A 13,980-nucleotide genomic window follows, 5' to 3' on the forward strand; every position below is an offset into this window, starting at 1 on the left:
AATCTCTTATTCCACTTGTACAATTGAATCTGCATTTTCTCCCTTTCCATTTCTCCCCTGCCTGCATACTGTAAATCAACAGAACTTGAAACACTAACACCAGCAGGAAACAGAAAACTAGCGAAGAGCAGGTAAGACAGAAAAAGTCTACTTATAGTCCTTGGTGAGTAAAACATATAAATACTCATATTTTACTATCTTCTCCTGCACAGATTTAGTATTTTATTCTGATAATATATGTACTAAACTTGTAAGTTATTACACCATTTATCTAACAGGAAGCAGGATGAGGCAGATTCTTTTGCAACAAAGGCTAGTGAGTGCGGTATGCAGTTGTGATGCGGTGAGAGATGATTATAGCTGTCCCAGATAAGGGAGAACTGACTCCACTTATATATAAATTGCTATTTCTCAAATTTTGAGATAAAAAGCTGCACACTTTGCATCTAGTTTTCCCTTCTGCTAGCTAAATCACCATCTAAGATATTTGAAAACCTTGACTGGGAAGTTGGGCAGTTAAGAATTATGAAGTGGGAACTGTCCCACCGATGCCTATCTTTTATAGCATCATGTTTTCAGGAAAATATCCAATCATTTCTGAGCTGACTCTGGAAGCCTTACTTCTTTACAAGGTCCCTTCACTGGTTTAGATATTTATTGTGTATTTCAGAAAACAATATTTTCTAACATCTGTTTAATGTTTATTTTCCTTTAATAGCTATTATATTCTGTTTTCCAAATTTTCACTCAGGTTTAAAAAAATAATTTCAAGAACTACTAGCTTGACACAATGTCAGCAACTTAAGATTTCATATCCTCAATGTCATCCTTGGTTTTTCACCACCTGCTTGCATTTGGGAAAGATTAAATTAAACTAGGGGCTTCCCTGATAGCTCAGTTGGTAAAGAATCCACCTGCAAAGCAGGAGACCCTGGTTTGATTCCTGAGTCGGGACGATCCGCTGGAGAAGGGATAGGCTACCCACTCCAGTATTCATGGGCTTCCCTTTTGGCTCAGCTGGTAAAGAATCTGCTAAACTAAACTTTAAAATGCTGTAATTTATTCTGAATCATCATTAGAATAACACTGGGGGAAGACAGGTTCTATACAGGAAAGAGGAGGCTATAATGGTTGAATTTAAGCCTCCAACGATTAAGCCAATAGCAACCAGAGCTTCCAAGATAAGGCAGTCCTGAGAACAAGGCCAAAGCCTTTGTTCCTTACCAACATGAAACCACTGAAGTCTGAAGCTTCTTTTCAGTGCAGTGTTTGGCCTTTCTGTACTGTTTCTAAACAGACTGAGGTTACAGTGCTTATGATTTACAAATGGACAATTTCTGCAAGGCTCATTTCAGGCTGAGGGTTGTCTTTATTTTGCCCCACACTTCCTGAACTCTAAGGTGGTTTTAATCCAGGATTAAAGAGGTAGGCAACCTAGTGGGGTCTGCTAGGACCTTTCTGAGAGTTTTCTCCTTCTCTGGTCCTTTCTCCATGTTAGCACTATCCCCAGGAAGATGTCCTAGTATAAGAAAGTTCCCCTTACAAAAATTTACAAAAAGAGGTTAGTACCAGAAAACACAGAAATTTCTCTGGTGGCTCAGATGGTAAAGAATCTGCCTGCAACGCAGGAGACCTGGGTTTGATCCCTGGGTTGGGAAGATCCCCTGGAGAAGGAAATGGCAAACCACTCCAGTATTCTTGCCTGGAAAATTCCATGACAGAGGAGCCTGGTGGGCTATAATCCATGGTGTTAGAGAGTTGGACACAGCTGAGCGACTTTCACTCACTCACTCACTCACCAGAAAATACAAAATCCAGATAATATCCAATAGGCAAGAAAGGGAATGATTAAGTCTCATATATTCTTAGAGGTAACACAAACTGATTTTTAACCTGATATTAACTGAAAAGGAATTTGTAATGTTTAGCAAAGTCTTAAAAACTGCACTCTGTACATCAATCATACCTCAGTGAAAACAAAAAAACAAAACCTGGGAAAAAACCTATGTGCTCCACTTTCAGGAATTTATTTCAGGGAAAAATCAACTCTCTTTCTAGTCCTAGCCTTCTTTTTGTTATCTCTGTTTATTAGGTTGATGGATCATTTAACTCTTCTTACTGTGTTCTCTATTTTCACAAGACTATAATAAACATAATACACCTTTGGCAATCAGAAAGTAAAATATCAGCATAAAACACACATAAACACACCCTGTCTAAAACCACTTGCACTCAAAAGTGTTTAGTGTTAAATGTGGGGCCTGCCTTCAGCATCCAGTTTCTTTTATTATTATTCTGAAAAATTCAGTATACATTAACAGTTTTCCCAAAGACTTAGGGTTTGATGATATAATGAACAAGCCTATGTCCACTTCTGTGGCAATTACTTTCACAGGATGACCTAAATAGAGCTTCAAACCATGACAATGATGTCCTCTCCTGTGGACCCATGGACTGTTCCTTCAGGCTTCCAGACTTACTGGACATGTGATCCAAGACTAACATGGTAGGCACAGTTCTCCCTTCCAGTGATATCCGGAATTCCATTATCTGATGAGATATCTTTTCCTTCATTTTACAGCAGGAAACATTATCTAAATTCTCCTGGATCAAATGACAGTAGCCCTGAGAACAGAAAGCAAGTTTTAATAGCTCTTTCACCAAACCACACGACTTTTCTGATTCTGTTTACCATACTGTTTGAAGATGTTTTCTGAAGGGTCCACAGAGGTTACATTCAAAACCTTCTGGTCATTGTTTGCTAACTGCTGGGATGCTCTTAATCAGGGAAGAAATCAAATTTTCTGCTCGGGTTTTGGAAAAGCTCCTAAAATGTCTTTAAGTTGATTTAGGAGAAAATGCTTAACACAAGAAGAATTATTACTGCCTTGGAATAAATTCATTAGAACTGACGTATGTTGTAACCACAGACCAAGAGTACTATATTTGGGGGACACATTATATCCCAAAGACAAGTGAAGTTTCTGAATGCTATCATTATCAGATGATAAAAGCTGTTCAACAAGGACCACAGCCTCAATGTTCTGGTTAACAATTTATCTTAGAATGTTCTTGGTGTTTGGTATAACCTCTCTAACAGGACCTAGTTTTCTCAAAAGAAATTTTCTTCAAGAGGTTTTACGTGATGACTCAAAATTTCTAAGGTAAAAGACCTCCCATCACTTCAGCAGACATTTTCCCTTCCCACAATCCTGACGTGAGCTAAGTGAAGGGAGTCCCTGAAATGATGAGGCAATTTAGTTCTGCTAAGTCGCTTCAGTCGTGTCCAGCTCTGTGCGACCCCATAGACGGCAGCCTACCAGGCTCCCCCGTCCCTGGGATTCTCCAGGCAAGAACACTGGAGTGGGTTGCCATTTCCTTCTCCAATGCATGAAAGTGAAAAGTGAAAGTGAAGTCGCTCAGTCGTGTCCGACTCTATTGACCCCATTGACTGCAGCCTACGAGGCTCCTCCATCCATGGGATTTTCCAGGCAAGAGTACTGGAGTGGGGTGCCATTGCCTTCCCGAATTTAGTTCTAGGTTCCAGAAAAGTCCAAGTTTCCCAGTAGCTCAGATCAAACCAGACCACCCCCCGGCCCTTAGATTTAGGCAGAACTAATACAAATGCCTGAATCGGTTCCAGAAGCATCTCATGTCTTACTAAGGTCAGTAAACCTCTTCTAGGGAAGGCAGGCTCCTCAGGCCTCAGTTCAGGCCACATTTGGTCAGCCTGTATTTGCATGAGTAAAATGTTTTCTCCCTTTTAAAAATTCTTACATGATTGATCATGTATAAATTCCTATAATCCTACCCAGAAATAACCCACCATAACAAAGGTTTCTAAAGTTGATCCCACCCTAGTCTGAGGAGGGATTCAAGTCTCTGAGGATAGGGTCCTTAAGTCCTTTTTAAAAAATGCTCTTATGAGTGCCTCTGTGTGCTGAAGGATAAGGACTTCTGCAGGAGATCAACTGTAAGAGTAAATGAAAGGGAGACAGAGAAATTGCAGCAAGCAGAGGCAGGCAAGATTTGAACTTGAGGATTTAATACTATTGGGGGAATACGATTTTTCTTTTTTAAAAAAAGCAAGCCTTTGGGGAGGGATCATGAACACCTCTGCTTCAACACCTCCATCTTCAGCTAGGCTGGTTGCATCAGTGTGCTGATACTTTCTTCTACCTCTGAGAGCTTCTTCAGGACTTGATTGACCTTGACCTCATCAAATTCCAAACACAGAAATTCAGATTCCTGGAAAACATAAAAGGATATTTTAGACAAGATCCCCAAAACTATCCAAAGCTCTGCATCTGGTATGATCTAGCTCCAAAGGCCAGGGTCTATACCCAGCAAGCCTGACTTAGGTCTCAAAACCTAAATGATATTTTACCCACACAATCCCCTAAATGAAACTACCTCTATGAGATATTTCATAAACGCTAAAGAGAGATACAAAATAATTTTTAAAGTAAGTACTTAAGTATTGGGTTTCCCTGGTGGCTCAGTGGTAAAGAACCTGCCTGTCAATGCAGGATATGTGGGTTCGATCCCTGGGTCAGGAAGATCCCTGGCAACCCACTCCATTTTTGCCTGGGAAATTCCATGGACAGAGGAGCCTGGTGGGCTATAGTCCATGGGGTTGCAGAGTTGGACATGACTGAGCAACCAAACAACTTAAGTATTGCTGTTTTATAGATGAAGACTCTGGGACACAGGAAGGTTAACATGTACCACAAAATCAGAAAAAGGCAGAGTCAGATTGTGAACTCCCTGCTCTGGCTGACTCCAAAGTCCATGCGGTCTCCATAGCACCCTGTAATAAAAACAATGGAAAGAGGATTTGGCTTGACTCTCTGTTTGCCTGGGAATTGCCCTCTTCGATTTAGCAGTTATATTAGAAATTATGACAAGCTTGGAACAAGTTGCTTGGGAAACATCAACCAGATAACTGAAAGATAACCAGATCTTGAAAACAGCCTTAAACATTTCTGAGGCCTTTCCACTTGCTGCAAGCCAAGTCTCCTAAGATTTCCTCAAACACATACCTTTTAATCACTGTTAGGATCAATCTACCCTGAATTAGGTAGAGACTAAAGAAAAGTGTGGTGACACTTTGAAGTGTGTGACAGAAGTTTCATGTACACTGGACAAATTCTAGGTCCACTTTGATTTCAGAGACAAGGGAAAAGTATGATTCTGAGTGAATCTGAGGACCATGTTCAAAGTCCTCAAGATCAATAACCATGTAATTTTATGGCAGTATGAATTTTTAGAGACCAGCTACCTTGTTTTTTAGGTAAACAATTGAGGCCTCAGGCACGTTAAATGACATGTCTATTCTTCTGTTTGTTGATGGCATAGCCACCGGGTCAATGCTCTTTATATTTCCTTTCTCAATAAATGGCATTTCCCAATCCTGTCCAAAGTGGCAGGGATCCCTCCCTTCAAAGACAGGGATTCACTCTGTCATCAGCTAGAAGAACCCTCAGGATTTGATTTTGTAAAAGTGCCTTTGCTGTTGGTGAGCAGCTGTGCTGTGTCCATATTGATGGCACTGAACATCCCCTAGGAGAAGCAAGTACAGAGGGAAGGAAGGATGAGAGTTTTTCAAAGGAAGGAAAGGCAGCTTTCCTTACAAGGAACTTTTCCTCAAATATGTATTTAAATAGGAAAGGGGGATAGTCTCATATGTGAGCTTAGAAACTGCCAGGTTTTCATTTAGTTGAATTTAAAGAACAAGAAAGATGTTCCCTGTGTTTGAGCTACAGGCAGGGTTATCTCCTTTTGGAAATAAATGCAGATGTATGGCAAATTAGGTACTTCATGTGGTTAAATTAAGGACAGGTCTCAGATTTGAAAGCCTCTTATTCTTCATTCAGTTTTATGAGAACTTTATTGTTTTTGTTCAGTCGCTAAGTCATGTCTTACTTTTTGTAACCCCACGGATTGCAGCACGCCAGGCTCCTCTGTCCTCCACTGTCTCCTGGAGTTTGCTCAAACTCACATCCATTGAGTCAGTGATGCTATCTAATCTAACCATTTCATCCTTTGCCGCTCCCTTCTCTTCCTGCCTTCAATTTTTCCCAGCATCAGGGTCTTTTCCAATGAGTTGCTCTACGCATCAGGTGGCCAAAGTATTGGAGCTTCAGCTACACAATCAGTCCTTCCAATGGATGTTCAAGGTTGATTTCCTTTAGGATTGACTGGTTTGATCTTGTTACTGTCCAAAGGACTCTCAAGAGTCTTCTCCAAAACCACAATTCTAAAGCATCAATTTTTGGGTGCTCAGTTTTCTTTATGGTTCAACTCTCACATCTGAACATGACTAATGGTTATAGCTTTGACTATACAGACTTTTGTCAGCAAAGTGATATCTCTGCTTTTTAATAGGCTGTCTAGGTTTTGCCATATCTTTCCTTCCAACGAGCAAGTGTCTTTTAATTTCATGGCCATAGTCACCATCTACAGTGATTTTAGAGCCCAAGCAAAGAAAACTTGTTACTGTTTTCACTTTTTCCCCTTCTACTTTCCATGAAGTGATGGGACCAGATGCCATGATCTTAGTTTTTTGAATGTTGAGTTTCAAGCCAGCCTTTTCACTTTCCTCTTTCACTCTCATCAAGAGGCTCTTTAGTTCCTCTTCACTTTCTGCCATTAGAGGGGTATCATCTGCATATCTGAGGTTGTTGATATTTTTCCTGGCAATCTTGATTTCAGCTTGTCATTCATCCAGCCCAGCATTTCCCATTATGTATTCTGCATAGAAGTTAAATAAGCAGGGTGATAATACACAGCCTTGACAGGCTGCTGCTGCTGCTGCTAAGTCGCTTCAGTTGTGTCCGACTCTGTGTGACCCCATAGACGGCAGCCCACCAGGCTCCCCCGTCCCTGGGATTCTCCAGGCAAGAACACTGGAGTGGGTTGCCATTTCCTCCAATGCATGAAAGTGAAAAAATAAAGTGAAGTTGCTCAGAGCCTTGATATATTCCTTTCCCAATTTTGAACCAGTCCATTGTCCATGTCAGATCTTCAGCCTGATTTTAAAACATTTAAAAATATTTGGTCTTTGAAACAATTGTCTAGGAACTAATAATTACCAGAGTCCAACATATATATTGGAGAAGGCAATGACACCCCACTCCAGTACTCTTGCCTGGAAAATCCCTTGGGTGGAGGAGCCTGGTAGGCTGCAGTCCATGGGGTGGCTAAGAGTCAAACACGACTGAGCGACTTCACTTTCACGCATTGGAGAGGGAAATGGCAACCCACTCCAGTGTTCTTGCCTGGAGAATCCCAGGGATGGTGGAGCCTGGTGGGCTGCTGTCTATGGGGTTGCAGAGTAGGACATGACTGAAGCGACTTAGCAGCAGCAGCAGCAACATATATATTTAGGAACTGGCAGAAGAGATGATGTAACCCATGTTTCACCTCAGTGAGATAAAGCCTGCTACAATAATAAATCACCTGTGTTTCCATTTATATGGGAGGAGCTTATCAAGGACAATGTTCCTAGAGATAGAAAAACCTGAACAAAGTTTAATAAATAGCCAGGATGTTTTCTGACTAAAGATCATTTATTTGTTGTAATTTTCAGTATTCAAATGATCTTTGATTGGACCTCTAAGTATTCATGAAGCTCAGTTCACTTCTAAGGGAAATCAAATACCAGAGAGAAGAAGCAGGCTAAACAGAGTCCAAAGTTAAACAAATATTTTCCATGCACTCTCAAACTTCACCTTTCTCCCCTGGAAACAACACAGACTAACAGTCGTAGAAAGACACCTATAACCATACATGACTCTTCAAGAAACAGTTTACTTGAAACTGCATTATCAAGGCCTGGCTTCATCTAGTTATGCTACCAAAATATTTTATCAGGAAATCAGGAGCCTTTAAACTGGGGCTTATCAAATGGAGCTTTGTCCAAATTTTGCATTTGGCTGGGGTGCCTTGCAGAAAATACATCTAAAGCACTTGAAAAATATCTTTAGAAATGCAAATGATGCTTTTCACCAGATGCAAGAAGTAAAAGAGCAATTGGAAACACTTGATTTTTTCCTCAAAGTCATCCATCTTGATCTGGGCCTAACTTAGTCATAATAATGAAAGATGATAAGACTAAATTCCTGTATTTAAGTATCTGAATCAAAGGTAGAACCTGCTTCTTAGTAGAGTGTAGATACATCATCAGATAGAGTCAGAAAATGGTTCAGTTCAGTTACTAAGTCGTGTCCAAGTCTTTGAGACCCCATGGACTGCAGAACCCCAGGCTTCCCTGTCCATCACCAACTCCCAGAGTTTACTCAAACTCATGTCCATCGAGTCAATGATGCCATCCAACCATCTCATTCTCTGTCGTCCCCTTCTCCTCCTGCCTTCCATCTTTCCCATCATCATCAGGGTCTTTTCCAATGAGTCAGTTCTTTGCAACAAGTGGCCAAAGTATTGAGTTTCAGCTTCAGCATCAGTCCTTCCAATGAATATTCAGGACTGATTTCTAGGATTGACTGGTTTGATCTCCTTGCAGTCCAAGGGTTAATGGTTAGCAGGTGAATAAGCAGATGCATCATTAAGAATTTGTACTCTGATCACGAGTACAGCAATGTATTAAACACAAGGATTCTATTCCAAATTAGAAAAGAAAGCAAAGGTAACCTATTCAAATATTCTTTACAAGTACAAAAGCTAAAAAGTCATAAAATCCTAACAAGAGATCCTTGAGGGGCTACTCTCTCCAAACCAACAACAACAACAAAAAAAACCAAGCTAGCTTTTAATGACATCTAGAAAAGGACATCTTACACGTTCCTAAGGAACTCCTTTCCCAGATAACTATTCTATTTTCAGGAAACTCTTATGTGTCAAGCCTAAATCTTTACTTTTTTAGCTTAAACTCATTTCCCAGCAAGGTCAGAGAATATAACTGATTATTTGTTTATATAATAATTAAAGGCTGTTATTAAGCAAGTGTTTGGTTTCTCCATCTACATACTAAATAATCTTTTTGTTTGTACTATCATTTAGAAGACCTTTTTATCTAGGTCCCAGAGAAGGCAATGGCACCCCACTCCAGTACTCTTGCCTGGAAAATCCCATGGATGGAGGAGCCTGGTAGGCTGCAGTCCATGGGGTCGCTAAGAGTCGGATATGACTGAGCGACTTCACTTTCACTTTTCACTTTCATGCATTGGAGAAGGAAATGGCAACCCACTCCAGTGTTCTTGCCTGGAGAATCCCAGGGACGGGGAAGCCTGATGCGCTGCCGTCTGTGGGGTCACACAGAGTCGGACACGACTGAAGTGACTTAGCAGCAGCAGCAGCAGCATCTAGGTCCAGCAGCATACCCTGACGAATTCTTCGGCAAAACAATACTATAGTGACAAAAAGTGACTTATTAAAAACCTGTGTGCTCATTCGCTTCAGTCGTGTCTGACTCCTTGTGACCCTATGGACTGTAGCCCATCAGGCTCCTCTGTCCATGGGATTCTCCAGGCAAGAATACTGGATTGGGCTGCCATGCCCTATTAAAAATCTAAGTGGAACCATTCAGAATAAATTCAACATAAGACAAAATAGAAATCTTATAGCCTATATCTTCTATATTATTTCCTGTTCAAAGTTTCCACAAAGATCTATCCCAATTTATTGGTCATATTTAACATTATAATACAACTTTGGCAAATTCTAACATGTTCGAAATGTGGACAATGGAGGATGAAAGTGGGAAAGGGCGCTGTAAGATCCCGCTGCTGCGGCTGCTGCTAAGTCGCTTCAGTCGTGTCCGACTCTATGAGACCCCATAGACAGCAGCCCACCAGGCTCCCCCATCCCTGGGATTAACACTGGAGTGGGTTGCCACTTCCTTCTCCAATGCATGAAAGTGAAAAGTGAAAGTGAAGTCGCTCAGTCGTATCCGACTCTTAGTGACCCCATGGACTGCAGCCTACCAGGCTCCTCCATCCATGGGATTTTCCAGGCAAGAGTACTGGAGTGGGGTGCCATTGCCTTCTCCACCAATACTAATTCAGAAGGCCACATTTGGTGACCAGTTTTCATAAAGCAATTCCCCAATTTTTCTTTTGGCTGCATTTACTGACACAAAGAGACTCTTAGCTGAGCACAAAGTTTTAGCCATGAAGCCTATCCCTCTGTTTAGGTTGTCCTTTCCTAAACTGAAATTAATCTTCTGAGCTGCAGCTCTGCCACTCTGAGTCTTCTGGAAAGAGAAAGAACATTTGGCAAAGGTCAAAATTGGCAATGGTGTCTTGAAGAGGAATTAGATAATAAATAAGGTAGCCAGGGCTTTGAATACTGCCCACCAGAGAAGTTTAAAACAGCTTCATAGGTAAATCTGTGTTCACCACTCATTCCCATACTTTCTGCGACTTTCTCAGAATTATACCAATACTGCTCCCAACTCCTGCAGGAGACCTGGAAATAGCTTCTCTGTAGCAAAGAATCCTCCAAGTTACTTCATAAGGAACCACTTGTCCAAAATTAAATTTTATAATTCTCTGAAAACTGTGCTGATTATTCTTCACTTGTCCTTTTGATGTAGGAGATAGATGGGCTCCAAGTTAGACATTTACAACTGGCCTGTTTACATTTCACTGGACACAAAGAAGTGGGCTTCTGGCTGGTTACTTAACAACTGTTACCATTTCTTGAGACAAGAAATAGGTGGGCTTCAGATAAGTAAGTCATTTACAATCAGCCTCCTGTTTGCTCTCTGAAATGTAAACAGCCAGGTAAATAGCCAGGGTTTGTTTCTTGTAAACATCTTAAGGTCATAGTCATGGCAAGGACAAAGAAGGGCAAAACCCTGTTTGAGTAAAGCATTAAGGGATCTCTACTTCCCCCTCTTTTGGGTCAAGGGAGACACTACACATGAACAGAAAGGCTCCTTGTGAGTCAAAAGTCAAGAGATAAAGTCAGGCCATAATTGGTCTTGCTCCTCCCAGAAGCCTTCACTTTGAGATCCATCTTGGCTGAGGGGTGCATGCACAACCCAGGGAAGGATCCCAGGGTAGGTCAAGTGTGGAAAAAGAAACCAGATAACAGGCTCGAAGGAAGACAACAGAAGAACTGACCTGTATGAATAGCTTAATCGCCTCTTTACTGAGCTCCTCCTCACTAAGGGGAACACTCACATACTTTCTCTCCAGGTGTGCATCTCTGTCTGTCTTGTTTCTGTCTTAACTTAAAAAAAAACTATTTCTCTGTATGCTCTCCCACTCGTGCTATGTCTCTAATAATCAACTTTGTACCTACATTTACAGTTTCTGCTTCCGTGATAAATGCATTCTTCACTGGGGGCAAAGATCCAGGGGAAAGTAACTCCTAGCCTCTAGCCCTTGCTAGTCTGGTGGCTAGGATTCCTGGTTCTCATCCAGGCTACCCAGGTTCAATTCCTGGGCAGGGAATTAAGATCTCGTGTCACGCCACGGCTCGCTGCTGCCTCGCCACGATCACTTTCATACCATTCCCCACCTTTCTCTGCCTTGCTCCAAGTTCTCTAAGATTGTGTCACTCTCTTATTCTCTGGTTTACAGTTGGGTTTTGACAAGAGAAGACAGAGGTCAGGATATTTATTTCCCTACTCCCAACTCCTTTTCCTCGGCTATTTCCAGTATCTTCTATGTGTGAGTATCGTTTCTTTATCTCCCACTTTACTTTCTGGCCTTAATCACTACTTCAGTATAGACATTAAGATGATTTTCTTCAGACTGTGAAAGTACATAACCACTAAATACAAACTGCAAAGACGAGCAGGGCAAGAATTTTTATCATGCCTAAGTTGGTAGAAAGGCTGCCCTCTTAAGCGATAAATGACAGTATGAACCAGCATCAGTATTTAATTTTTTTCTATTGTAATTTGATATTAAATTTTATATAATAGCACTTTGATATTAAAAAAGAAGAAAAACAACAACAGTAGTAACAACTGTGCAAGGTGACATTTCATCAAGAATCTGCATCAAAGGTCTTGATACCAGACTAATGCCCTCATCTTTACAACCTGCCCTTATACCCTAAATCTAAAGCAATGGATAGCTTAGGCGGCAGCTTAAAACAATACTTTCCAAAGGAACATTTGTGATTTATAACGTTTTTGAATCTTTCAACACAGATTTTTAGCAATACATCTTATTAATATAACCAATGGCCCTTACTCAGGCCATTTTTAATCGTGAGGAAATCCTCATTTCAAATATAATAGCTGACAAATCCTACATTTACTGTGTAAAAAGCATGCTTTAGCAATTTTCCAAAAGGGAAAAACATTATACTATAAATTATAAAGCAAATTATTCTATTGAAGATCAGAAAAGACTAAAACCCATCTCTTATGGAAGCTAAGACTGAAACTTAATGACAGAGCAACTAAATTAAAATGATTTACCCCAAAACTCAATAGATGTCCCCATGTGCTAAGATCAAATATGGGACTAAGATGATGGTAGTTTCAGAACCAGAGCAGCTCCCATAGGAAGTATTTATCTACACTCCCTCGGTCTCCTAGAAGAGGAGAGAGTATTCTCGGTGTAGTATAAAAGCATTAACCATCACTAGATAACAATTACTGAGTTTTCTGATGACATTATTCAGGCATTTCAAAGGACTTCTGTGAAGACGACTTGAGAACGGGAGTTTAAAGTGCTTAAAAATTAAAAAGTTTGCTCTCTCACAAATTCTTATTACATTAAAAGATAAATTTTATGAGAAAACATGAATTTTTAATCAGTTAACTAGAAACTCAAGAGAGAAGAGAGACATCGGGTATCCAGGGAGTTTCAGATCTACCACTGATGTAAGCTACCGTTAAACAAATCTAAGGGACCTAATTTCAGCTTTTTAAGTAGTGCACGTGGGTTTTACATAAAGTGGCACAATTTTTAAATAAAATAACACCAGATCTTCTTTATTCAGGAACTGATTATCTGGGTCTCTGCTGCTTGACTTCCTCTTTTGGGGGCCATCTTTTAAGTATTTCTACAAAATGGGAAAAAGAAGTGAAACTTAAAAACTGGTTAATACGACCAAATCATAGCAGCTCTGCAGGAGGTTTTTTAGAAATGGATATTAGAGCTATTAGGAGGAACTCTGTGACTTCACATAACTACTTTGGAAAATTATACTCATAAAGTTGTAATTTAAGCCAGAAAGATCTTCTTATCCCAAATATTTCCCTTCCTTTAGTAACCAGGACTACTGTTCCCAGCTTAATGTCTTTAAAACAGAAATATTCCCAGGAGAGGTAATACAAAAAAGTCACTTACACCTTTCTATCACTTAAATTAGGACATTTATTTTCCTCCAGGAAGAATGAACCCAAGTAGCCTGCCTGAAACCACATGGTACCTACCATTAAGAGGAACTGGGGAAAGCGGGACAAATAGGTAGGGCACGAAACATAAAAGTAGGGAAATACCAGAAGCAAATCCTTCTCATATCAGATGCACAGATCCACAGGTGAAGGATCTTAAGCTAGTCTTACCCTAGATATACACTCTCCATGCCTTTCTAATCACCTGATCACCAGGAAAACCTAGTGAATTTTTATAGGGGGCATTAGCAAGATAATCACAATGAAAACCAAAGGCTGAATTTATACACACACACACACACACACACACACACACACACGTGGGGTGCTTTCATTTTCATCTGCAAGCTCAGGGCCTGTGACCCAACAAGGCAATGAGATTCCAAGAACACTGTCCACTCAAAGCTGTTTGAATTTCTAAGAAGAGAGAAAGTAGGAGTATTCCAAGAATAGGACCCTAAAATTCTTTTGGTTATAGATTTCTTAGCTGGAAAAAAATCTAGAGTTATGACCTAGAAGAAAACTGGACTGTCCTGCCAATGTGTGGTCAAATGGAGCACGTATTTTGGCCCAGGCAACCTGACTTGTTTCTGAAAGGGAGAAAATAGTTTTGACCTTAAAAGAATGAGAGCTTCTTTCATTCGCCAAATTCTGTA

The 13,980-nt window shown here is 40.5% G+C and overlaps 1 protein-coding gene across 1 annotated transcript in view; it reads right to left on the reverse strand.

Moving 5' to 3' along the window:
• Positions 1–4,024: 4,024 nt before the first annotated feature.
• COMMD1 (copper metabolism domain containing 1) overlaps positions 4,025–13,980 on the reverse strand; it is a 170,883-nt gene continuing 160,927 nt past the window's right edge. Inside the window, exon 3 of the mRNA XM_070379389.1 lies at positions 4,025–4,248. Within this exon, the coding sequence (XP_070235490.1) occupies positions 4,141–4,248 (108 nt within the window). The 3' untranslated portion in view covers positions 4,025–4,140. The remainder of the gene's footprint in view (positions 4,249–13,980) is intronic.

Source organism: Bos mutus, chromosome 11 (genome assembly GCF_027580195.1).
Source record: "Bos mutus isolate GX-2022 chromosome 11, NWIPB_WYAK_1.1, whole genome shotgun sequence".
Taxonomy (NCBI): domain Eukaryota; kingdom Metazoa; phylum Chordata; class Mammalia; order Artiodactyla; family Bovidae; genus Bos; species Bos mutus.